Source organism: Leuciscus leuciscus (genome assembly GCF_965113295.1).
Source record: "Leuciscus leuciscus genome assembly, chromosome: 22".
Taxonomy (NCBI): domain Eukaryota; kingdom Metazoa; phylum Chordata; class Actinopteri; order Cypriniformes; family Leuciscidae; genus Leuciscus; species Leuciscus leuciscus.
Window position 1 is genome coordinate 351,090 of NC_138746.1, and position 24,095 is coordinate 375,184.

At 44.6% G+C, this 24,095-nt stretch overlaps 2 protein-coding genes across 5 annotated transcripts in view; both read right to left on the reverse strand.

Moving 5' to 3' along the window:
• Positions 1 to 1,494: 1,494 nt before the first annotated feature.
• Positions 1,495 to 15,503, reverse strand: npas4l (neuronal PAS domain protein 4 like). 3 transcript variants are annotated; one of them, XM_082153394.1, is made up of 9 exons: positions 14,705 to 15,503; positions 9,805 to 9,866; positions 8,744 to 8,907; positions 8,446 to 8,612; positions 7,978 to 8,074; positions 6,409 to 6,619; positions 5,963 to 6,072; positions 5,345 to 5,480; positions 1,495 to 3,120 (listed from the first exon to the last, which is right to left on the reverse strand). In XM_082153394.1, exons 1-9 carry the CDS (start codon positions 14,711 to 14,713, stop codon positions 2,403 to 2,405), a joined length of 1,674 nt encoding a protein of 557 aa, XP_082009520.1. In that variant the 5' UTR covers positions 14,714 to 15,503; the 3' UTR covers positions 1,495 to 2,402. The 3 variants fall into 3 exon arrangements, with proteins under 3 accessions (XP_082009520.1, XP_082009521.1, XP_082009519.1); XM_082153395.1 differs by lacking the exon at positions 14,705 to 15,503 and adding an exon at positions 10,005 to 10,719; XM_082153393.1 differs by lacking the exon at positions 14,705 to 15,503 and having other exon boundaries at positions 9,805 to 10,719.
• Positions 15,504 to 15,658: 155 nt separating this feature from the next.
• klhdc3 (kelch domain containing 3) overlaps positions 15,659 to 24,095 on the reverse strand; it is a 40,375-nt gene continuing 31,938 nt past the window's right edge. The window contains exons 9-11 of one of the 2 annotated variants that reach the window (XM_082153446.1): positions 21,914 to 21,987; positions 20,580 to 20,658; positions 15,659 to 17,013 (exon numbers count right to left, since the gene is read on the reverse strand). In XM_082153446.1, coding sequence (XP_082009572.1) covers positions 16,947 to 17,013; positions 20,580 to 20,658; positions 21,914 to 21,987 — 220 coding nt within the window. In that variant the 3' untranslated portion in view covers positions 15,659 to 16,946. Of the gene's footprint in view, positions 17,014 to 17,315; positions 17,478 to 20,579; positions 20,659 to 21,913; positions 21,988 to 24,095 lie in introns of those variants that run through there. The other variant, XM_082153445.1, reaches the window with a different exon arrangement.

The window sequence follows — 24,095 nt, forward strand, 5'->3', positions numbered from 1 at the left end:
ACAACCCGCTCTATACCACCACCCCCTCTCTACCACCACCACCCGCTCTCTACCACCACCACCACCCGCTCTCTACCACCACCCGCTCTCTACCACCTCCTCTCTACCACCACCTCCTCTCTACCACCACCTCCTCTCTACCACCACCCGCTCTCTACCACCACCCCCTCTCTACCACCACCCCCTCTCTACCACCACCTCCTCTCTACCACCACCCGCTCTCTACCACCACCCGCTCTCTACCACCACCCCCTCTCTACCACCACCACCACCACCCGCTCTCTACCACCACCCCCTCTCTACCACCACCTCCTCTCTACCACCACCCGCTCTCTACCACCACCCCCTCTCTACCACCACCTCCTCTCTACCACCACCCGCTCTCTACCACCACCCTCTCTCTACCACCACCTCCTCTCTACCACCACCCGCTCTCTACCACCACCCTCTCTCTACCACCACCCGCTCTCTACCACCACCCGCTCTCTACCACCACCCGCTCTCTACCACCACCCACGAACATACACAACACCCACGAACATACACAACACCCACAAACATACACAACACCCACAAAGATACACAACACCCACAAACATACACAACAGCCACGAACATACACAACAGCCACAAACATACACAACAGCCACGAACATACACAACACCCACAAACATACACAACAGCCACGAACATACACAACAGCCATGAACATACACAACAGTCACAAGCATACACAACAGCCACAAACACACACAACAGCCACGAACACACACAACACCCACGAACACACACAACACCCACCAACATACACAACACCCACAAACATACACAACACTCACAAACATACACAACACCCACCAACATACACAACACCCACGAACATACACAACACCCACGAACATACACAACACCCACGAACATACACAACACCCACGAACATACACAACACCCACGAACATACACAACACCCACCAACATACACAACACCCACGAACATACACAACACCCACGAACATACACAACACCCACGAACATACACTACACCCACGAACACACACAACACTCACGAACACACACAACACTCACGAACACACACAACACTCACGAACACACACAACACTCACGAACATACACAACACTCACGAACATACACAACACCCACCAACATACACAACACCCACCAACATACACAACACCCACCAACATACACAACACAGCGCAGCGTAGCAGCGATGGTGTTAGAGACCAGTAAGCGCGCAGAAAGAGGGTTACATATACTATATGGCAAATCACTGCCTGATGTTTTATTTTGTTGCAAAATGTTACTTATTACAGTCCAGCTCTAACCTGATAAATGCGACTATAAGACATGAAGATATTATAAAAATCATGATTTTGCGTGTATATATACAGTGTATATATTAAACAGGACTTTATATATATATATATATATATATATATATATATATATAATGACTGACCATAAAACAGACCACAGTTTTACTTCTCTTAACTTTATTTACATTACATACAAAAATAGAAACAGAGCAAGAATATATAAATAAGCTCTAAACATTATAGATTATTCTGACAGTCGGCGAGAGAAACTTTACATTCATTTGTGGAGTGAGACTTCTGTTCAAATACAGAAAATAAATACAGTGATTTGATGAGGTAGATTCAGTTAAGTGCAGCTTATTATTGAATCGTTTACAACAACAATATTTAAACATCCTTAAATCAAGATACATTTACTGGAGAAGCAGAATGACTGAAGATATTAAGTCTTGAAAAACTGTTTAAAACAAGAACAAATATCTGCCAATGGAGACAGAAAATTAAACTTCAAAATCAAGATTATTTTAATGACCCCATAAGCATGTGTCTACTACTATACATACGTACCTATTTAAATGTATATGAGAGAATGTTCGGGAGAGGATGTCCTAAGGAAATGTTTATTCTTTTTGTGAATTGTCTTTTGTGTTGTCTCTGTAAAGCTACGGAATGGACAGAGTCCAAAACAAATTTCCCTTCGGGGACAATAAAGTATATCTTAATCTTAATCTGTACAGCACTTTGGCAACCAAGGTTGATTTTAAACGTGCTCTATAAATAAAATTGATTTGATTTGATTTGATTTGATCTTAATAAGCAGATATTTTTCAAATCATTTGCGATATGGTGGTAAATATTAAGACTTAAAACAATTCACATAAAACGCTGCAGCTTTATAAATTATTCTTGAGAAATGACGAGAAACCTGTTCTCACCAACACCTTATTAAATCTCCACGGAAACCAGACACTGGTTGCCATGGCAATATGCCATACTGGGTTACTAGAGTAAGTCACGGACTTCAGTTAGTGTGTATTCTTCCGTAAGCGTCACATGACCGGATCTACTGTATGGCGGCGTACAGGCAGTGCTGGAGCTGCGAGGGGCCGTCACACACACACCCTGAGTGTCTGACCGCAAGCCCGTCACACACACACCCAGAGTGTCTGATCGCGTCCAGATCCCGCAGGATCCCGTCGATCACCGTCTCGTCCAGCAGTGGCCAGTGTGTGTCCAGCGAGCGGATCTGATGGGCCAGCGAGTGTGTATGTGTGTCCAGTGTGCCGGAGTCCGGCGGGCCGTAGAGGAAGTGTGTGTGTGTGTCCGCGGAGGGCGAGGGCTCCGGCGTCAGATCCGGCCCGAACAGGAAGTGCTCCGGGATCTCGCTCGCGTCCAGCGCAGGCACACACACGGGCACCCGGTGAGAGTCCGGCACACACACGGGCACCCGGTGAGAGTCTGGCACACACACGGGCACCTGGTGAGAGTCCGGCACACACATGGTAGGAACGGCGTCGTCGTACGGATGAGACGCAGCAAACGCTGGCGGGCAGAAGCGCGAGTCGCTCACCAGCTGCTCCAGAGCACTGAGGCCGGAGGACAGGAAGTCGTCAGACAGGAAGTCAGAGGAGTGGCAGGAAGTGGGGCTGTAGGGCGGCGTGGGGAAGAAGCCGGTCTCCGAGCTGCTCCCGGTCTTGATCCGCATCTCTCCTGCCGTCGGACCTGGAGACACCGGAGTGCTGCCGTACAGCTTGTGTTTGAGATAGACGGCCTCCGTTTCACTGCAGACGGAAGATCATGAGTTACTGAGACACACACATCTCACATCACATCTTTCACATTTCTTCTTACTTGCAGGACAGAAGCTCTGTAGTGCAATTGTGTAATTATTTCTCAGATTCTGTAATCAGTAGTTGTGGGGTTCCACAGGGTTCAGTTCTGGGGCCTATACTGTTTTCTTTGTACATGTTACCACTCAGCTTTATTTGTCAAAAATATAATGTTGCGTATCATTGTTATGCAGATGATCCTCAACTATATCTTCCATTGAAGGCAGATGATGGCACTGCATTTCATTCTTTGATGAATTGCTTGAGAGAAATTAAACTATGGATGGTACAGAATTTTTATTTATATATATATTGGTCATCTCAAACATCCCTTTTAAAGATCCCTAAATCTCAGCAAAAGTCCAGAGGGGATCGTGCCTCTTCGGTTGCTGCACCGCCTCTGGAATAACCCGCCTCTGGATATTAGATGTTGCACTACACTGGCTGTTTTTAAATCACGGTTGAGGGTGTATTTAGTACTTGCCCAGGCTTATGGTTGAGCTAGTAGTTGAGTGTACAGTGCATCCGGAACGTATTCACAGCGCTTCACTTTTTCCACATTTTGTTATGTTACAGCTTTATTCCAAAATGGATTAAATTAATTATTTTCCTAAAATTCTATAAGCAATACCCTATAATGACAACGTGAAAGAAGTTTGTTTGAAATCCCCGGCGCTCAGCTCTAGGAAGAGTCCTGGTGGTCACACACTTCTGTGTTACACACGCCGCTGTGCTCATGGGGACCTTCACCGCTGCAGACACGTGTCTGTACCCTTCCCCAGATCTGGGCCTCGATACAGTCCTGTCTCTGAGGACAGTTCTCTGGACTTCATGGCCTGGTTTGTGCTCTGACTTGCACTGTTAACTGTGGGAGCTTATATAGACAGGTGTGTGCCTTTCCAAATCATGTCCAATCAGCTGAGTTTCCCACAGGTGGACTCCAATCCAGTTGTAGAAACATCTCAAGGATGATCAGTGGAAACCGGATAAACTTGAGCTCAATTTTGAGTGTCGTTTTTTATTTTTAATAAATTTGCAAAGATTTCAAACAAATTTCTTTCACATTGTCATTATATTACTTGTAGAATTTTGAGGAAAATAATGACTTTAATCCATTTTGAAATAAGATTTTGTTATATTATTAATATAACAAAATGTGGAAAAAGTGAAGCGCTGTGAAAACTTTCCGGATGCACTGTATCTCGTTTTACTGTTGTCTTGCATTTTAATTGTATTTTGTTTTGGTGTGGTGATTAAGTTAGGGATAATGTACATCCGGCCGGTGGTTCTCTCTAAACTAACCCGACAGGGTGATGAGGACCCCGACACGAAGCGGAGAAGAGGGGTTATTCTGAGATCTCACACACACCTGAAGGGGTTTATTCTGAGATAAACAACCGGCTGGATGTACATTATCCCGCTTATTACACGGATACTTGCCAATAAGTAAATAATTAGACACAAAATATTGATCTATTATTTTATAAGCTCTTTAAACGCAGAGCTTCCGCGGAGAGAGCAGTTTCAGCGGCAAGTTCAAACTAGACGAACATTTAAGAGATACGGTTTACAGTCATAACACTTATTACACAGCATTTCACCTCATAAATAATTATGGAGATCAGAGATATTGATTTCAGATTAAACTGTTTTAAAATCATACCTGTTTTTATCTCATAATCCAACAGTGAACAAAATAATAGTCACAAAATGGCCGCCGCTGCGTTTGTATGAAACGAGAGAGAGCGAGTCCATGATACTGGATGGCATAATTAAATAACTGTACACAAAATATTGATTTGATTGAGTTTTTATACTTTATTAGCTCACCAAATGCAAAACTTCCACGAAGAAAAACCCGTTCCTAGCGAGTGTATAGCGCTGATGACCTCAGTGACCCGGATGAGCCTGTGCTTCTGTTCTCAGAGGCTGTTATCTGGGAATCACTTACCACTGGATGGCGCTATTGACCAATCAGAATCAAGCATTCCATAGAGCCGTGTAATAATGTTGTTTGCATTTTTGGCTATTTATGCTGTTGGAATATTGTTTTAATGGAAAGAAGTTTGGCCAACTCACATTGTTTTTAAACGTGCTATAAATAACCTAAACTAAAGCTGTGTGAGTAAAGCGAGCAGGAGAAGATGAAGATGAAGATGATGATGATGATGTTCACCTGATGACGTGGTTCGTGCAGGAGATCGACTCTTTGGCTGCTCCTATAGTTGCACACGCGTAGATCCAGATCCAGGACAGATCCTTGTGCTGCAGTCGCACCAGCATCTGTGTGTGTGTTTCGCCCTCCTCTCGCACTGCAGAACCAGATCCAGTCAGAACATCAGCTGATCATCACAACACAGCGGCTCAAAGGTTTGGGCTTCAATGTTTGTGAAAAAGTCTCTTCTGCTCATTTATTTGATCTGAAATATTATTCCATTGTAAATCAGCTGTTCTCTATGTGAATATACAGTAAAGTGTAATTTATTCCTGTGATCAAAGCTGAATTTTCAGCATCATTACTCCAGTCTTCAGTGTCACATGATCCTTCACAAATCTAATATGAGGATTTGATGATCAAGAAACATTTATGATTATCATTATGATTCATATTTTTGTGGAAACCGTCATATGTTTTATTTTTCAGAATACTTTGATGAATAGAAAGTTCAAAAGAACAGCATTTATTTGAAACAGAATCTTTCGTAACATTATAAATGTTTACTGTCACTTTTGATCTATTTAATGCGTCCTTGCAGAATAAAAGTGTTTGTTTCTTCCTGTTTGTGTGACTCACGGAGTGTCGTGTGGCAGCGGGCGGCGAGAGTGATGTCATCAGGGTGCAGGAGGCTGTACCACGATCGACCAATCAGCTCCTCTGCTGAGAAACCCAGGTGGAAGAAGACACTGCGGAAACATAAACCTTCATTCAACACATCAAATCACTCATGTCTTAATAATGACGTCTTGGTGTCCGAAAAATAAAGTGATTTTGTGCTTAAAAAAGAACAAATATCTGCCAATGGAGTCAGAAAAATAAACTTTATTCAAAGAGAAAACGAGATTACTTTTCTGACTCCACTGACAGACATTCGTTCTTGTTTTAAGCACAAACTCACTTCATTTTTCATTAAACAAGTCTTAATATCTTCAGTCATTTTGTATCTTGATTTAAGAATGTTTAGATATTTGTGCTGGAAAACGAGGAACACTGAGGAAGAAGAGGAGGTGTGTGTGATGTACCTGTAGGGGGCGTGCGCGAGGCTCATGTCGGGCCGGTGGAGTGTGTGGAGTGTGTGGAGTGTGTGGAGATCCTGCAGTCTGTCGGCGGTGGGCGAACACAGAGCCACGAACACACAGGAGTTCAGGAACCGTCCCTCCACCAGCATCGAGCCGCAGCCGTGCCGGAGCCGGAACGCCTTGGAGGAGCGCATCCGACACACCAGACTCCTCTCTGAGACACACACACACACACACATCAGATCTGGATCAGGACACACATGCAGGAGAATGCAGGGATCCGACATACACACACACACACACACACACACACACATCAGATCTGGATCCGGACACACACATGCAGGAGAACGCTGGGATCCGACACACACACACACACACACACACATGCAGGAGAACGCTGGGATCCGGCACACACACACACACGCAGGAGAACGCTGGGATCCGGCACACACACACACACGCAGGAGAACGCTGGGATCCGACACACACACACACACACACACACACACACACACGCAGGAGAACGCTGGGATCCGACACACACACACACACACACACACGCAGGAGAACGCTGGGATCCGGCACACACACACACACACGCAGGAGAACGCTGGGATCCGACACACACACACACACGCAGGAGAACGCTGGGATCCGACATATACACATATATACACACACACACACACACACACACACACACACGCACCCATGCAGGAGAACGCTGGGATCCGACACACACACACACACACATGCAGGAGAATGCTGGGATCCGACATATACACACACACACGCAGGAGAACGCTGGGATCCGACATATACACACACACACGCAGGAGAACGCTGGGATCCGACACACACACACACGCAGGAGAACGCTGGGATCCGACATATACACATATATACACACACACACACACACACACACACACACACGCACCCATGCAGGAGAACGCTGGGATCCGACATATACACATATATACACACACACACGCAGGAGAACGCTGGGATCCGACATATACACATATATACACACACACACGCAGGAGAACGCTGGGATCCGACATATACACATATATACACACACACACGCAGGAGAACGCTGGGATCCGACATATACACACACACACACACACGCACCCATGCAGGAGAACGCTGGGATCCGACACACACACACACACGCAGGAGAACGCTGGGATCCGACATATACACATATATACACACACACACGCACCCATGCAGGAGAAGCTGGGATCCGACATATACACACACACACACGCAGGAGAACGCTGGGATCCGACACACACACACACACGCAGGAGAACGCTGGGATCCGACACACACACACACACACATGCAGGAGAACGCTGGGATCCGACACACACACACACACACACACATGCAGGAGAACGCTGGGATCCGACACACACACACACACATGCAGGAGAACACTGGGATCCGACACACACACACACACACACATGCAGGAGAACGCTGGGATCCTACACACACACACGCAGGAGAACGCTGGGATCCGACACACACACACACACACACACACACACACACCTGTGGAGTCGTCCGGATCTCTCAGGACCAGCTTCAGCGCTTCTGCATCTCGACTGTCCATCATATCACAGAACGAGTCTCCCTGAAGCACATCCACCTGTGAAACAACACACACGCTTAAACACACTCAACATAACCACTGAGAGTGAAGAGATAATGATCTAAACAACGGAAGTGAATCAATCAAAACTAACTTTATCTGGACAATAACTTTATTCTAGATCTGCTGTAAAGCCTAATCTCTGTTACTGTAATCTCCTGTTATCTCTGTAAAGCTGCTGTGAAACTCTATACTGTGTGAGTCGAGTCAGCTTTATTTCTACAGCACTTCATACAGGACAGATTCACTGCAGCTTCACAGTGATAAACATGCAAACTTCGTCAAATATGAAACTAATTCTGATTCATGTGTAAAGCAGCTCTACAGAAGATCATTATTCAGATCATTCAGCTGCATATGAAACTCACCATCGACAGGCCGAGATATTCTTCCACGTTCTCCGACACATACAGCAGTTTCCCCTCTTTGGTCAAAGCAACAATAAATCCAGGCAAGGCTTGAAGAAAGCTCTCGTTCAGAGCAGAAACTCCACCGATGTCCTCAGCAACACCTGGACCAACACCTGGACCAACACCTGGATCAAGCAGAGACCAATCATGTTCAGATCTGAGATCAAGCAGAGATTCAGACTCAGATCTGAGACGGGAGTGTGTGTGTGTGTGTGTGTGTGTGTGTGTGTGTGTGTGTGTGTGTGTGTGTGTGTACCTGTGAGCAGAACACTCTTCCTGATGAAGGTGCAGATAAGGGCCATGGAGTGCAGGTACGACAGACGCTCCTGATCCTCGGATCCGATGGGAAGAAGCTCCCGAAGGCTCCGGATCTCAGCGTTGATCAGATCCCGACGTGCTTTAGACGCTCCTTTAGTGGACCTGCAACAGAACACACACACACACACACACGGTCAGACAACATCTGTAACCAACAGTTTCTCATTCAGAGCCTCAGAAGAACCCAGGCCATCAATTATGGCAAAACACGCATTCGTTACTTTTCTTTCCCCTCTGATTAACTCACAGATTTCAGCAGTTATTATTATTATTAAGGATCTGTAATAATCCTAGAGTCTCTGTGAACGAGAACTGATGACACACACTCACTTCTCTCTCTCACACACACACACACACATACACTCTTTCTCTAAACAGCGAAAATAAAGTGATTTTGTGCTTAAAACAAGAACAAATATATGCCAATGAAGTTAGAAAAATAAATTTTATTCAAAGAGAAAACAATACTTTTTCTCTCTCTCTCTCTCTCTTTCACACACACACACACACACACACACACACACACACCCTAAAGCTCACTGAGTTTTAATAAGTACAACAAACACTCACCCAGCAAACAGGAACATTGTGTCAAGGTTCTTTCAATGTTATGAACAAACGTTCTTCCAGTTAATAGAACATAAGTGTTCTCTAAGCGTTAGCACACACACATTATTTATACACCGTTCATGGAACGTTTTTCTGAAACATGTTAGTGCGACGTTCATCTAATGTTTCACTACTTGTTACAGAGAACATTCAAAAGTAACTCTCCCATATGTTTGCAACATGATCAAATTAAACATTCCGTTATTCTCTTCTCTCACGTTCACATAACCAAGAAAAAGCATTCAGAGAACATTCAGAAATTACTTCTAAACTTTCCTAGTACAGATTTGTGTAAGCTAGGAAACTAACACTGACGTCATTACGTGCAGCACAATTTCCTCAAGATGTAAATATGAACGTAGCATAACGGTGCGCGTGCACGAGACTGACCTGAAGCGTTTAGACGCGCGTTGGCTCCGTCTGACGCTCGCGACGCTCATCCTCACCGAGATCTGGAGCGAAAAGCCCATGAGAAACAGAGGAAAAAGATTTCTCGTTCATTCATTGATGCTGAATAAAACATCTATAACATGCAAACCCGATGACAGGTCAGTGTTAGTATAGAGTTAGAGTTGTAGAGCTCGCCTCACCTCTGACCGCTGAGTGTGTGTGTGAGAGAGAGAGAGAGAGTGTGTGTGTGTGTGTGTGATCCGCGAGTCTCTCGTGTTTATATAGTCTCGAGCTCAACCTGAGACACACTCAGCCGTGACGACACGAGGACTGACCCGATATTTATAGCGCGAGAGTGTAAAAATAACCAGTGACATCATCACAATAAACACACACACACACACACACAGAGAGAGAGAGAGAGAGAGAGATCATTAATAGTAAGTGTTCGTTATTCCACTCTGACTGTTATCTAAAAACAATATTTCATGCATTTCATCAGGTTTGAACATCTTTCAAGCTTCATGCAGAGATTCAGTGTGTGTAGTTTGTGTGATTTAAGGCTGGAATGCACTAAAGTAATCAGAACAGAACTGGCAACTTTGTAAATGTTTAGAGATTATAACAGGCCATCACACACTAGCAGACTTTCCCATCAAACTCGCGCATGACAAATGAAAACGTGTTTTAAAATCAGAAGATCACACGTTTGCCTGGATGGGTTCACACACACACACAAGTTTAATGAAGTCAGAGTCCATCAGACACAGGAGATCTTCTGCAGACTGACTCTGACTCTGTTAATCAGAGGAGAAATCTGCGCAGAAGTGTGTATTCCAGCCATCAGTGTGAGATTAGCAGAAGCTGAAGACGTCTTGCAGTCGGTGTGTGTTTAGTGAACACTGATCGAGCTCTGGGTTTAGTGAGCACTGATCTGGGTTTAGTGAGCACTGATCGAGCTCTGGGTTTAGTGTGCACTGATCTGGGTTTAGTGAGCACTGATCGAGCTCTGGGTTTAGTGAGCACTGATCGAGCTCTGGGTTTAGTGATCACTGATCGAGCTCTGGGTTTAGTGAGCACTGATCGAGCTCTGGGTTTAGTGTGCACTGATCTGGGTTTAGTGAGCACTGATCGAGCTCTGGGTTTAGTGAGCACTGATCGAGCTCTGGGTTTAGTGTGCACTGATCGAGCTCTGGGTTTAGTGAGCACTGATCGAGCTCTGGGTTTAGTGTGCACTGATCTGGGTTTAGTGAGCACTGATCGAGCTCTGGGTTTAGTGTGCACTGATCTGGGTTTAGTGAGCACTGATCGAGCTCTGGGTTTAGTGAGGACTGATCGAGCTCTGGGTTTAGTGTGCACTGATCGAGCTCTGGGTTTAGTGAGCACTGATCGAGTTCTGGGTTTAGCGAGCACTGATCGAGCTCTGGGTTTAGCGAGCACTGATCGAGCTCTGGGTTTAGTGTGCACTGATCGAGCTCTGGGTTTAGTGTGCACTGATCGAGCTCTGGGTTTAGTGAGCACTGATCGAGCTCTGGGTTTAGTGAGCACTGATCGAGCTCTGGGTTTAGTGAGCACTGATCGAGCTCTGGGTTTAGTGAGCACTGATCGAGCTCTGGGTTTAGTGAGCACTGATCGAGCTCTGGGTTTAGTGAGCACTGATCGAGTTCTGGGTTTAGTGAGCACTGATCGAGCTCTGGGTTTAGTGAGCACTGATCGAGTTCTGGGTTTAGTGTGCACTGATCGAGCTCTGGGTTTAGTGAGCACTGATCGAGTTCTGGGTTTAGTGTGCACTGATCGAGCTCTGGGTTTAGTGAGCACTGATCGAGCTCTGGGTTTAGTGAGCACTGATCTGGGTTTAGTGAGCACTGATCGAGCTCTGGGTTTAGTGTGCACTGATCGAGCTCTGGGTTTAGTGTGCACTGATCTGGGTTTAGTGAGCACTGATCGAGCTCTGGGTTTAGTGAGCACTGATCGAGCTCTGGGTTTAGTGTGCACTGATCGAGCTCTGGGTTGGGTTTAGTGAGCACTGATCGAGTTCTGGGTTTAGTGTGCACTGATCGAGCTCTGGGTTTAGTGAGCACTGATCGAGTTCTGGGTTTAGTGTGCACTGATCGAGCTCTGGGTTTAGTGAGCACTGATCGAGCTCTGGGTTTAGTGAGCACTGATCTGGGTTTAGTGAGCACTGATCGAGCTCTGGGTTTAGTGTGCACTGATCGAGCTCTGGGTTTAGTGTGCACTGATCTGGGTTTAGTGAGCACTGATCGAGCTCTGGGTTTAGTGAGCACTGATCGAGCTCTGGGTTTAGTGTGCACTGATCGAGCTCTGGGTTTAGTGTGCACTGATCGAGCTCTGGGTTTAGTGTGCACTGATCTGGGTTTAGTGAGCACTGATCGAGCTCTGGGTTTAGTGTGCACTGATCTGGGTTTAGTGAGCACTGATCGAGCTCTGGGTTTAGTGAGCACTGATCTGGGTTTAGTGAGCACTGATCGAGCTCTGGGTTTAGTGCGCACTGATCTGGGTTTAGTGAGCACTGATCGAGCTCTGGGTTTAGTGAGCACTGATCGAGCTCTGGGTTTAGTGAGCACTGATCGAGCTCTGGGTTTAGTGTGCACTGATCGAGCTCTGGGTTTAGTGTGCACTGATCTGGGTTTAGTGAGCACTGATCGAGCTCTGGGTTTAGTGTGCACTGATCTGGGTTTAGTGAGCACTGATCGAGCTCTGGGTTTAGTGTGCACTGATCTGGGTTTAGTGAGCACTGATCGAGCTCTGGGTTTAGTGAGCACTGATCGAGCTCTGGGTTTAGTGTGCACTGATCGAGCTCTGGGTTTAGTGAGCACTGATCGAGTTCTGGGTTTAGTGTGCACTGATCGAGCTCTGGGTTTAGTGAGCACTGATCGAGCTCTGGGTTTAGTGTGCACTGATCGAGCTCTGGGTTTAGTGAGCACTGATCGAGCTCTGGGTTTAGTGAGCACTGATCGAGTTCTGAGTTTAGTGTGCACTGATCGAGCTCTGGGTTTAGTGAGCACTGATCGAGTTCTGGGTTTAGTGTGCACTGATCGAGCTCTGGGTTTAGTGAGCACTGATCGAGCTCTGGGTTTAGTGAGCACTGATCGAGCTCTGGGTTTAGTGTGCACTGATCGAGCTCTGGGTTTAGTGTGCACTGATCGAGCTCTGGGTTTAGTGAGCACTGATCGAGCTCTGGGTTTAGTGAGCACTGATCGAGTTCTGGGTTTAGTGTGCACTGATCGAGCTCTGGGTTTAGTGAGCACTGATCGAGCTCTGGGTTTAGTGAACACTGATCGAGCTCTGGGTTTAGTGTGCACTGATCTGGGTTTAGTGAGCACTGATCGAGCTCTGGGTTTAGTGAGCACTGATCGAGCTCTGGGTTTAGTGTGCACTGATCGAGCTCTGGGTTTAGTGAGCACTGATCGAGTTCTGGGTTTAGTGTGCACTGATCGAGCTCTGGGTTTAGTGAGCACTGATCGAGCTCTGGGTTTAGTGTGCACTGATCGAGCTCTGGGTTTAGTGAGCACTGATCGAGCTCTGGGTTTAGTGAGCACTGATCGAGCTCTGGGTTTAGTGAGCACTGATCGAGCTCTGGGTTTAGTGAGCACTGATCGAGCTCTGGGTTTAGTGAGCACTGATCGAGCTCTGGGTTTAGTGTGCACTGATCGAGCTCTGGGTTTAGTGAGCACTGATCAAGCTCTGGGTTTAGTGAACACTGATCTGGGTTTAGTGAGCACTGATCGAGCTCTGGGTTTAGTGAGCACTGATCGAGCTCTGGGTTTAGTGAGCACTGATCGAGCTCTGGGTTTAGTGAGCACTGATCGAGCTCTGGGTTTAGTGAGCACTGATCTGGGTTTAGTGAGCACTGATCGAGCTCTGGGTTTAGTGAGCACTGATCGAGCTCTGGGTTTAGTGAGCACTGATCGAGCTCTGGGTTTAGTGAGCACTGATCGAGCTCTGGGTTTAGTGAGCACTGATCGAGCTCTGGGTTTAGTGTGCACTGATCGAGCTCTGGGTTTAGTGAGCACTGATCGAGCTCTGGGTTTAGTGAGCACTGATCGAGCTCTGGGTTTAGTGTGCACTGATCGAGCTCTGGGTTTAGTGTGCACTGATCGAGCTCTGGGTTTAGTGAGCACTGATCGAGCTCTGGGTTTAGTGTGCACTGATCGAGCTCTGGGTATTAACATGCCGAACCCTTTTGCACAGTACTGTACATATAAGAATGTTTAGATATTTGTGCTGGAAAACAAGACAGAAACACAGAGGAAGAAGATGATTTTGTCCGCAGTGTATGAATATTAATGGACGGAACGCACTTGTTCTGAAGCGAATGTGACGTCGAGCATCAGATATTCATCTAGATATCATCAGATATTCATGTGTTTGTCAACGTCTCAATTATAACAAGTTCCTTTCCATTTAGGGTTAGACGAATCTCGAATGAAAGAAAAACAGATTCTATGCTGCGATACATGGAAAGACTGAGTGATCGGACCGGAGTAATGATCCGTCAGAGGAGAATCAGTCGTTGGCGTTGGCCTCCATCGAGCGGCTCAGGTCAAAACAACCCGAGCTCATGACACGACATTAGCTTTACTGACACGACATGAGTTTAATGCTGTGTTTGGGTCTGGAGAAGCTCGTCCCCAGAGAGAGATTGAGCCCAGACGACCCGTGGCCATTAGCGTCGAGCTGAAGCACAAGTTTAAGCGTCCTGTGAAAACGAGGAGGCCAACAGGTGTGTTTCGTCCGATCACAGTTCCTCACGCTGTTAACCTTTAGCTCTCACAACCTCTGCTCAATAGAAGCCCATTAAGGTCACGTCCACCGAGAGATCGGCCAAATCAATCACGCTTCGAACGAGAGAGCAGAGACACGTCACTGAGAGCCTTACCCTGATCATGACGGACCTCTGAGATGAAGACGAGTCTGTGCCGAGATGAAGACGAGTCTGTGCTGGACATCAGGCGGAGGAGTGGGTCTGTACTGGGAGAAACTTCCAGGATGATCCTGCAAAAAGGCCAAACTAAAACTCTGTGGATTAACACACTCAAATCACCTTCAAAATACAGCGCTTTAACAATATAGAGTTTCACAGCAGCTCTACAGTGATAACAGGAGATTACAGTAACATAAGATTGTTTTGGCTCTACAGCAGATCTAGAATAAAGTTATTGAAAATTAAGTTATTCTGTTGTAAAGATCATTAGTTATTAACTCAGGGGCCGCTAACACGACAGAAAACAGAAACTTTTAATGTGTTCTGGCCGTTCATTCACACAACAGTGTTTCGTGCTCGAGAACACACACTCCAAGGTGCAAGTTGTGAAAAATGTTGAAAAACGTGATCATCTCCGTGTAAACTTCAAAAAAGTGAATCTGAGAATTTTTTATTTATTTTATTATAGAGGAATAAGTGTTCATTTAAAAATAAGTTTTATTTAAAGGTATAGTTCACTCAAAAATGAAAATTGTGTCATCACTTACCCAACCTCGTGTTGTTCTAAACCTGTATGGGTTTCTCTGTTCTGTTGAACACAAAAGAAGATATTTTGAAGAATGTCGGTAACCAAACAGTTGATGCTTCCATAGTATTTTTTTTCCCACTATGGAAGTCAATGGGGTCCATCAACTGTTTGGTTACCTACTTTTGTGTTCAACAGAACGGAGAAACCCATACAGGTTTAGAACAACACGAGGTTGAGTAAGGGATGACACAATTTTCATTTTTGAGTGAACTATCCCTTTAATCTCTTCTTCTCAAAATTGTTCAGATTTAACTAATTCTTGATGCGCTTTTATTATAGACACACTTGTCTTATTCCTGTACATTTAAGCAGACAAAAGGCAAAATTATCATCAACTTTATTGTTTAGGAAATTCAAAAGATTCCATTGAAAACCCGTTTACAACATTGATCGAGTCGTGACTTGTGGAAAAGATTCATCCGCCACTGAGGAATCATGTGTCGTTTCCAAACATCAACAGCCGGAGGGAAAGACTCCGAGCCGCAGCGTTTACACCGATCACAACACAAGCTTTCCTTCGCTCCTACTTTAGCATGTTAGCAACACCATCGTGGATCCGAATGACTCTTTAAAGCAGCACGTCACTAACCCATCATCCATTCCCGTCTGTCAGCTACACATCAGTGTGAAAATGCACTTGATTTGATTCTAGGACTTCATGGTTTCGCCAGGTCATTCTTCCTGACGAGGGGAAACGGTTGAGGAACATTGCAATATTCATTATGACAGATTGGTGTCGGATATTCAAACAATAAAATCTCTAATAAAACATATTTCAAATGCAGTCCGAGCAGAGGCCATTAAACCTGTGTGTGCTTCAACTCGAGAGCTTGTGAAGATCTGAGTGTCCAGAGGAACATCAGGCACTGGACGAGACGCCGGAGAGTCCCACGGGAATAAAGCATGAGCTTCAGCTTTGGCACCATCATATCTATCAATACCAACACTGAGACCAATCCAACAGTCAAGATGTGATGGATGTTTGCAGGCTGAGGACGTCCAGACTGTCATTTCAACGCTGGGTTTGTGGAAGAAATTCAGATTCAGATTCAGATTCATTCCCGTTTGCTGGAAAACCCTCGAGGTGTTTATTAGATCGTGCCGATTTGCTCTGAAGTGAAACATCTTGCGCTGCCATTGAGTAAATGAGAAAACATACTGTAATCTTTCACAACATCATGTCTTTGAGTCTGTAAAGACGGAGAGTTTTTACGTGCGGATCCTGAGGGACGCACGCATGCAGAGGGAATCTTCTCCTGTCTATTGATTGTGGAGTTTTATTGTCAGAAGCATTGTGGGTAAACAGAAAGGATGGTGTGTGTCTCCTCTGATATGTGCGGAGCGTAACGAAAGTCTTGCATATAAACCAGTAATCTGAACACACAAGCAGAGAAATGACAGATTACAGGTTAAATGACCTTCATTTCACTCCAGATTCTCATTAAAACACTGTAACACTGATGAATAATTGGACTGGTTTAAAAGCGTGAAGGTCCGTTTCTCCGCAGAAGTTCAACAGTGGCGAATCAAACTGGGAAAAGGCCTTCGCCACAGCAGGACCGATGGAGAACTGGGATCCGGATCCACACGTGAAGAGACTCCGACGGGTCAGCCGTGAGAGGAGAATATGGGCCGACTGATGTTACTGTTCGTGGTCATGGCCGTCAGCTCCCACCTGAGAACACACACACACACACACAGTTAGAGGAGAATATGGGCCGACTGATGTTACTGTTCGTGGTCATGGCCGTCAGCTCCCACCTGAGAACACACACACACACACACACACACACACAGTTAGAGGAGAATATGGGCCGACTGATGTTACTGTTCGTGGTCATGGCCGTCAGCTCCCACCTGAGAACACACACACACACACACACACACACACACAGTTAGAGGAGAATATGGGCCGACTGATGTTACTGTTCGTGGTCATGGCCGTCAGCTCCCACCTGAGAACACACACACACACACAGTTAGAGGAGAATATGGGCCGACTGATGTTACTGTTCGTGGTCATGGCCGTCAGCTCCCACTTGAGAACACACACACACACACACACACACACACACACAGTTAGAGGAGAATATGGGCCGACTGATGTTACTGTTCGTGGTCATGGCCGTCAGCTCCCACCTGAGAACACACACACACACACACACACACACAGTTAGAGGAGAATATGGGCCGACTGATGTTACTGTTCGTGGTCATGGCTGTCAGCTCCCACTTGAGAACACACACACACACACACTGAGCGCAGGCATGCTAAAGGGATTTGTGTCCCTGCAGGAGGCCGGATGTGTGCCGGCTCTCGTTAGACTCATTAAGATAAGACGCCACTTGACCAGTTGTGTTCTCCATCACTATCAGACGAGCGTCTCCTACACACACACACACACACCAGCTCCGGTTAAACATACACACACACACACACACACACACACCTTCAGAAACAGGCCTTAAACAGCAGCACACACACAATCACGTTCAGGTTCTGGATTCAGAGAGTCATTATCAGAGATACTCACATCTCTACATCAGCTACTGTTTATGGCCTGTTTGTCTTTATGTTAGATAAGAGTAAAACTGTTATGAAACTAATAGTTCTGATTACCGAACAAATAAAACTGAATGCAGAATTAAATAAAGCTGCAAACAGCAAATAAAGGGGGCGAACACAAACCAGGCATGAGATATGACTGAGATCATCATCACATTTGCATTTAGATTTATGCATTTGGCAGATGCTTTTATCCAAAGCGACTTACATTGCATTTTCAAGTACACATTTACATTCTTATCAGTTCTTGCTTTCCCTGGGAATCAAACCCATGACCTTGGCGTTGCAAGCGCCAACACTCTACTGTTTGAGCTCCAGGAAAGCACATCAGATCATCAGATCAACAAACCATCACAGCAACTGCAACAACGAGTCATTACAGAGAATTGTAGTCGGAGGACAGTTGGTTGCGCTAGAGGGATTGAGTGAGAGACTAACTACAGCATCAGGTCAGACTGTCCTCTGTCTGTGTGACATTCAGAACCTTCCCACAGATGTGTTTGACCACTCATAAAACTACTGACTACAGAACTGACTAGCTACTGGAGTGCCTCAGGGCTCAGTGCTGGGACCGCTTCTCTTCACCATCTACATGTCATCACTAGGATCTGTCATTCAGAAACATGGTTTATCCCATCACTGTTATCATCTAGCTACTGGAGTGCCTCAGGGCTCAGTGCTGGGACCGCTTCTCTTCACCATCTACATGTCATCACTAGGATCTGTCATTCAGAAACATGGTTTATCCCATCACTGTGGTGCTGACGACACACAACTCTACCTCTCATTCCAGCCCGATGATCCGACGGGAGCCACTCGCATCTCGGCCCGACAGACATTTACTGCTGGATGAAGGACCACCACCTTCAACTCAACCTTGTGAAGACAGAGCTACTTGTGGTCCTGACCAACCCAACACTACACCACAACTTCTCCATTCAGCTAGACTCGTCATCCATAACTCCTTCAAGGTCAGCCAGGATTTGTGAGTGATGATCAATTGAACTTCACAGACCACATTGCTAGAACTGCCCGGTCCAGCAGATTTGCCTTGTACAACATCAGGAGGATCAGCTCTTCCTATCAAAACATGCTACACAACTCCTGGTCCAAGCTCTTGTTCTCTCCAGACTGGACTAATGTAATGCTCTCTCCTTCCAGCATCACTGTCACACCTCTGCAACTGATCCAGACGCTGCAGCCAGAGTGTGTTCATCGAGCCGAAGAGACACACGTCACTCCTCTCCTCACTACACTGCACTGGTTGCCAGTTGCCGCTCGCATCAAATTCAAGTCACTTACGTTTGCCTACAGAACAACCACTGGCTCTGCTCCCTCCAACCTAACTCATCACTCCAGACTTATGTGCCATCCAGAACCCAGCGCTCTGCAAGCGAACGCCGTCTGGTGCTGATCATCTCACAGAGGCACTAAAGCTCTTTCTCGGACCTTCACCTGGACTGATCCCTGCTGGAGGAATGATCTAACTCAACCAGAGCGGCTGAGTCTCCAGAAACGGCTGAAGACATCTTTTTCAGCAACACTTGATCCATAAATACTAACACTTTCTCTTCTATTCTATTTCAACTTCTATTTATAAAAAACAAAAAGCATGTACTGCATTAGACTAAACTGGAAGGGTCACAGCACCTGCATATCGTTGTCCTACTGTTACTTTAAATGCTTCTATTGTTCTCATTTGTAAGTCGCTTTGGATAAAAGCGTTTGCTAAATGAATAAATGTAAATGTAGAACTACTGAACTATTAAAACTACTTACTACTGAAACCGTTTCATAGTTCTGACAATAAAGAAACAGTGGGAATGTTGTGCTTTTAACAAAATGATAAACAATATTCATGGACAGATTCATCTCACTGGAGCACAGACAATAAACTGAGGATATTAAAATATTGAAAATAAGGATGTTTTATGTATACAGTGTGTGTGTGTGTGTGTGTGTGTGTGTGTGTGTGTGTGTGAGAGAGAGAGAGTGTGTGTGTGTGTGTGTGTGTGTGTGTGTGTGTGTGTGTGTGAGTGAGAGAGAGAGAGAGAGAGAGAGAGAGAGAGAGAGAGAGAGAGAGAGTGTGTGTGTGTGTGTGCGCGTGTGAGTGAGTGAGAGAGAGAGAGTGTGTGTGTGTGTGTGTGCAGCTGCTGGTGTTTGGACACAACATGCACAATGTATTTTGTCTTTGGTGAGAGCGATAATTCGTTTTACTAATTGGCTGATTTATTGTGCTTTGTTGCGGCTATGGAGAATTAAGGTGTCTTTACGCTCTCCCTCCATCACGATTGTGTGTGTGTGTGTGTGTGTGTGTGTGTGTGTGTGTGTGTGTGTGTGTGTGTGTGTGTGTGTGTGTGTGTGTGAGTGTGAGTGTGTGTGTGTGTGTGTGTGTGTGTGTGTGTGTGTGTGTGTGTGTGTGTGTGTGTGTGTGTGTCTGAGTGTGTGTGTGAGTGTGTGTAACCTGATCAGTAAAGCAATGATCTGCTGACAAGAGCCCAGAGCTGATGAGGGTCAAGGGTTGAGGTGCAGATTGTTATCGCTGACTCTGGTTTCACACTCCTTCACTAGCAGCAGCAAACATGAGTGTGTGTGTGTGTGTGTGTGTGTGTGTGTGTGTGTGTGTGTGTGTGTGTGTGTGTGTGTGTGTGTGTGTGTGTGTGTGTGTCTCTCACCTGATGTCATGAGGGAGTCCAGACTGATCTAGACTGTACTGAATAACCGCTAGCTTGCATAAAGTCTTCAGATTAGGACCTAAAAAACAAAGCAACAAACTCAGTAATGCATTACAAGCTTCAAAAGGAGTGTTTTCACACAGAATCCATAAAATAACCATTTCTGATTCCATAAAGAACCATGTGATCAGTTCTTAAAGAACCATGTTATTCTTACTGTGAATAACTTGTTGTGCAATAAAAAGATTCTATAAATGCCAATGAAAAAACTTCTATATATTTTATATTTCTACCTAAAAATAATATTTTAATAGGGAATTAATGTGGTTATCAATTTTAATAGGGTTTATTAGACACTTAATATTCAGTACTATCATGGATCTGCACTGACACTATCAGATGAATGACTCTCTGATCTTCAGTAGAGCTTCTGTACAGATGAAACTGAATCGGTCTCATATCTGATGAAGTTTGCATCATAATAAACAATCTGTATAGTAGATTCCACGTGAGCAGAAGCTCTTCAGGACAGCCGTACATGTGCTTCCGCCGACGCTCGTGTGTGTGTGTGTGTGTGTGTGTGTGTGTCGCTGCAGGAGAGTCAGCGCTTCCCTGCTCTATTTCACCTGTTCCTGTGGAGCTGATCCGAAGACACTGCCAACGGAAGAGCCTTTATTTGGTGCCGGATGCACCTAACCGTGTTTGTGTGTGTGTGTGTGTGTGTGTGTGTGTGTGTGCGAGAGAGAGAGACACTGAGAGAGAGAGAGAGAGAGAGAGAGAGAGACTGTGTAAATCAGATGCTTCGTCATGCTATGATCTGATACTGATTCTCTGAGCTAGAGATACGATATTTGCCAATCTTAGATTAGATTCAAGGGTATCTTAATTTTGTGTTTTTAGTGACTGTGAAGCGCTTTGGGCAACAGCTGCTGCATTAAATGTGCTCTATAAATAAATAATGAATTGAATATTACAATAGTGTAAAATTAGAAAAATACATTAATTTAGGAAAAATAAAGTATAAGTTACAAAATAAAGCTGTTAAAATGTGTGTTTATTTGACAGTTTTTGAGAAATGCAGGCTTTGGCAGTAATGTGCAGACGGACGACGCCTGAAGAGTGTCGAAGGTGCCTCTTAAAAATATTGTTTTTGACCTTGTTTATGGTTTGATACATTATAACCTCTAAATGTAAGATCAGTCTATTCTTACACGCCGTAAACACTGACGCATGACTTTCATGAACGTGTTGATCATTTGTCATATTTCAAGCTTTTAATCTTCAGCACTGAAACACACACACACACACACACACACACACACACACACACTCACTGAAGTCCAGGATGTACAGGTCCGAATGGTCCATGAGGTTGAACTCGTCTCCCATCCCCTGCTCCGGACACGGACTGAAACACAAGAGCATAAGCACATCAATCCCATCATGCTTCATCAAGGGTTAGGAAACACATGACCAGCACTTTTATGATGGATAGATGCACTTTAATGATGGATAGATGTACTTTTATGATAGACAGATGCACTTTTATGATGGATAGGTGCACTTTTATGATAGACAGATGCACTTTTATGATGGATAGACGCACTTTTATGATGGACAGATGCACTTTTATGATGGACAGAGGCACTTTTATGATGGATAGATGCACTTTTATGATGGAGAGATGCACTTTTATGATGGATAGATGCACTTATGATGGACAGATGCACTTTTATGATGGATAGATGCACTTTTATGATGGAGAGATGCACTTTTATCATGGATAGATGCACTTTTATGATGGACAGATGCACTTTTATGATGGATAGATGCACTTTTATCATGGATAGATGCACTTTTATGATGGATAGATGCACTTTTATAATGGATAGATGCACTTTTATCATGGATTGATGGACTTTTATGATGAATAGATGCACTTTTATCATGGATTGATGGACTTTTATCATGGATAGATGCACTTTTATGATGGATAGACGCACTTTTATGATGGATAGACGCACTTTTATGATGGACAGATGCACTTTTATCATGGATAGATGCACTTTTATCATGGATAGATGAACTTTTATGATGGATAGACGCACTTTTATGATGGACAGATGCACTTTTATCATGGATAGATGCACTTTTATGATGGACAGATGCACTTTTATGATGGACAGATGCACTTTTATCATGGATAGATGCACTTTTATGATGGACAGATGCACTTTTATGATGGACAGATGCACTTATCATGGATAGATGCACTTTTATGATGGATAGACGCACTTTTATGATGGACAGATGCACATTTATCATGGATAGATGCACTTTTATGATGGACAGATGCACTTTTATGATGGACAGATGCACTTTTATCATGGATAGATGCACTTTTATGATGGACAGATGCACTTATGATGGACAGATGCACTTTTATGATGGATAGATGCACTTTTATCATGGATAGATGCACTTTTATGATGGATAGATGCACTTTTATAATGGATAGATGCACTTTTATCATGGATTGATGGACTTTTATGATGGATAGATGCACTTTTATCATGGATTGATGGACTTTTATCATGGATAGATGCACTTTTATGATGGATAGATGCACTTTTATCATGGATAGATGCACTTTTATAATGGATAGATGCACTTTTATCATGGATTGATGGACTTTTATGATGGATAGATGCACTTTTATCATGGATTGATGGACTTTTATCATGGATAGATGCACTTTTATGATGGATAGATGCACTTTTATCATGGATAGATGCACTTTTCTCATGGATAGATGCACTTTTATGATGGATAGATATATTTTGAGGATATTTAATTTAATTTTATCAATCAATAAATTCCTCTTGAAACAAACTTCGTTGTATTATTTTAATTTAATACTGTGAAGCTGCTTTGATACAATCTGTATTGTGAAAAGCGCTATACAAATATACTTGACTTTTATGATGGATAGATGCACTTTTATCATGGATAGATGCACTTTTATGTAATCCATTATAAAGCTTGGAAGAGCCAGGATATTTTAATATTACTGTATTTGTCTGAAAGAAGAATGTCAGATACACCTAGGATGTGTAAATCATGGGCTAATTTTCATTTTCGGGTGAACGATCCCTTTAACCCTTTGAGTTTCCCACCCAGATCTTTAAGAGCAGAAACACACAGCCCTTCACTCTTCCCGTGTCACAGCGTCGCTGAAAGAGGAAGCTGTGAGAGTTATCAGGACAAACACACACAGACCCACAGGAAACACTGCAGTATCTCACACACACACAGCTTCCTGCACACACACCTGCACTGAACACTAATCATCATCACGGTGACCAGTGCAGAACCGAGGCCCGGATCCGTCCCCGGTCCTCGGCTGGAGTGCAGGATGGGATCGGGGTTTTACACTCCTGATGTTGCTAAAACAAACGGCTGGTTTAGAGGGATCAGGCCGGTCCGGGTCACACACACACACATACACACACTCTC